Genomic DNA, 3,069 nt, shown 5'->3' on the forward strand with positions numbered 1-3,069 from the left:
ATCATGACGTTGTTGCTGAACTGAACTAGTACAAAAATTGAGGATTCCAGACCGGAGTCCTTTGTTGTAACTTAAGGAACCAAGTTTAATAATATTCGGGAAGAAAGGAAAAAAAAAATAAGCTCCATTTAATTCCCCTCTCTTATACAGGGTCTAAGTGGAACTTGACTAAGTTGGATGATCTGAAACACATGGCCTTCTGACTAAAATTGTGAGTGACTATCATCGTAACAATGACAGTGGTGAAAGGAAAATGGAAAGTAAAATCACGAAGGAAAGACGACCAATAGATACGACAACAGAGAGGTGAAAGGGGATCATAGATGGTTACATCTCCTACGAAAGATTATAGATTTATTCTGGATACCTGAAAGATAAACGTTTATATTACACTTATCCAAATGAGATTTTCTTCATTGTTATGCTAATTTTAGGGTTTGAAATGGCAAAATTAAGAAATGAAACAAAATCTACTAGGAGCTTTGTATCAACAAATGGAAAACAAGAACAGTACCATTGTGATATAAAAGAAAATCACACCATTTCTAACATCTTTATTTGCGAATGTTTACAGTTCAAAAGAATTTTTTGTATTAAAAAAAAATCAGATGACAATTTGGAAGACCTCAAGCACGTTGGGCCTCGATCCAGTCAATGAATCTGGACACCTGGGCGTAGACACCGGGGTACTCTGGTCGAGCACACCCAGTGCCCCAGGACACGATCCCTGCGAGGTAGACTGAACCATCGTCATAGCAGACCAGAGGTCCTCCAGAGTCACCCTGGCAGGCATCCTTTCCTCCTCCAACGACTCCTGCGCAGATCTCGTTGTTGAAGATGGTTTGTCCTGCATAGTACTGGCGACAGTCCACGTCGCTGATATAGTTGACGTGAACTTTCTGGAGAACAAGTGGTGGACTGCCTCCCTCCTCGAGAGCCCCCCATCCACTCACCATGCACTCTCCTGAAGATTCGTGATTCTTTGCAGGGAGCCTGATTGAAGATATGTAGTCGTTGAACTCCAAGGGTGTCTCGAGGGTGAGCATGGAAGTGTCGTGGCCGCCCATGAAGTAGTCCTCGTTGTAGACGACCTTGATCACAGTCATCCACTGTTCGTGGCCTTCATCGGTTCCCATAGTGTGCTCCCCAGCGAGGACCTGTCAGAATAGGGTAATATAAGAGAGACTGGTCTATGACATCTGTTCTTTTTAGCATGGAACCCGCGGCCTTAAAGCGTCCGGTCATGGCCACGGGTTGGTCTCTGGATCACTGAGGAAATTAAATTGTTTTCTATAATGTGTGTGTGTGTGTGTGTGTGTGTGTGTGTGTGTGTGTGTGTGTGTGTGTGTGTGTGTGTGTGTGTGTGTGTGTGTGTGTGTGTGTGCGTGCGTGCGTGCGTGCGTGCGTGCGTGCGTGCGTGCGTGTGTGTGTGTGTGTGTGTGTGTGTGTGTGTGTGTGTGTGTGTGTGTGTGTGTGTGTGTGTGTGTGTGTGTGTGTGTGTGTGTGTGTGTTGGGTAGCGTAAAATAACATGATCTGCGTCTTCCGTGTGGTGTTTATTAAGAGGCCGATTCTGTGTTGGTATTGTTTTTGTGCTGGATGGTGACCTGACCTGACCTGACTTTACCGTAGGTGGACAGATGTTGTTATTTTGTGTTTTTTTAAGTATTTCCATTTATTCTTATCCTTCCATCATGATGGTAGGGGTGATAAGTAGTTACTTTTCATTACAAATATGTTTACTATTGTTGAAGAGCACACCATCACTTAGAAACGAGTATCAGCTGACCAGAACAAGAAATAACAAGAATGGTGACCTTAGTAACAACAGTCAAGGTTTAAGACATTACTAGTTGGCTAAACAGGAATGACAAGATTGAGAACCAAGGCACCACTGCTGGCCAAAGCAGGAATACAACTACTTCGACTAATTAAACCAACAAATGGAATATAATTTATGACAGGCGCGAAATTGTCCACAAGGAAGAAAGCTCTGGTAAACCATAACCACAGACCAGCCATAATATGATACTCTGAATGTAAAATGCACAGGAAAGCAAAGACGGTACTACAATAGCAACTGCCTCTGCTCTACATAGCACACTAAGTCCATTATTTATTGCCAAGTTATTTTTCCAATTTATCTTGAGGGTTTACAATGATAGGCGAGGAGCTTATGCCAGAAGGCACGTAGCTGCAGCCGAAGCCATCACCTTTGTCCAATACGCTTGAACTCGTCTGGCACGTAACAGTCACTGCTGGGTATTGTAGAGAAATGTGGGAATCGAACCCACAACTAAGCGAATGCAAGATCAGCACTCTTCTGAATACGCTAGGTTTATGGCAAAGATTAAGGGTAAGTGAGGACCACAAAGCTATTACTAATAGATGCACTGGATATATAATAGTTTTGTAGCACTCTTTTTGTCTCTAGGCTTAGCCATAAAGTAGTTAGATAGAAATGGATAAAAGAGGCCTGACAATGATGAAGGAAGTGCACGACAATTATGGTGACACCCCCACCCCCCAACCCGGAACCAAGCAGACCCAAAGAAAAATAGTTCCACGCAAAAAAAAAAAAAGAAAAAAAAATGCGGAGGGGTACAGCTTACCTTGATCCTATGTACTGGGTCTTCCACATCCCAGTCATTGACGCAGTGGGCGGCCGAGAGGATATGGGTTGCGTCGATGATAGATGCGCCGCAGAAGTGCCAGGCGTAGCCGAGGCGGATGTCCTGAAGACTCACCTGCCAGGGGATCTCCCCGGGTTTTGCGTCCTCCCCGCCCACGATACGGTTCAGTCCCCTCGGGTAGTAGGGACGATGGGCCCGCGTGTGGGGTGTTGCTGCGTCCGGAAAGAAACAGTTCGTAAACCTATGACTTCTTGTGGGGAGTGACTGCAGATAGAGGGAAGGAGGTGGGGAGGCAGTGAGGTGGAGAGGAAAGGGGAAAGGAGGTAGAGAGGAAAGGGGAAGGGAGATAGAGAGGTAGGGGAAGGGAGGTAGAGAGGTAGGGGAAGGGAGGTAGAGGTAGGGGAAAGGGAAGTTGGCATGTAGGGGAAGGAAGATAGA

General features: G+C 45.3%; 1 protein-coding gene across 1 annotated transcript in view; it reads right to left on the reverse strand.

Moving 5' to 3' along the window:
• Positions 1 to 541: 541 nt before the first annotated feature.
• Positions 542 to 3,069, reverse strand: part of LOC143039403 (trypsin-1-like) — a 5,173-nt gene continuing 2,645 nt past the window's right edge. The window contains exons 2-3 of the mRNA XM_076209380.1: positions 2,611 to 2,843; positions 542 to 1,157 (exon numbers count right to left, since the gene is read on the reverse strand). Coding sequence (XP_076065495.1) covers positions 627 to 1,157; positions 2,611 to 2,843 — 764 coding nt within the window. The 3' untranslated portion in view covers positions 542 to 626. The remainder of the gene's footprint in view (positions 1,158 to 2,610; positions 2,844 to 3,069) is intronic.

Source organism: Oratosquilla oratoria, chromosome 26 (genome assembly GCF_046742065.1).
Source record: "Oratosquilla oratoria isolate Oo_2021 chromosome 26, ASM4674206v1, whole genome shotgun sequence".
In the NCBI taxonomy this organism is placed as follows: domain Eukaryota; kingdom Metazoa; phylum Arthropoda; class Malacostraca; order Stomatopoda; family Squillidae; genus Oratosquilla; species Oratosquilla oratoria.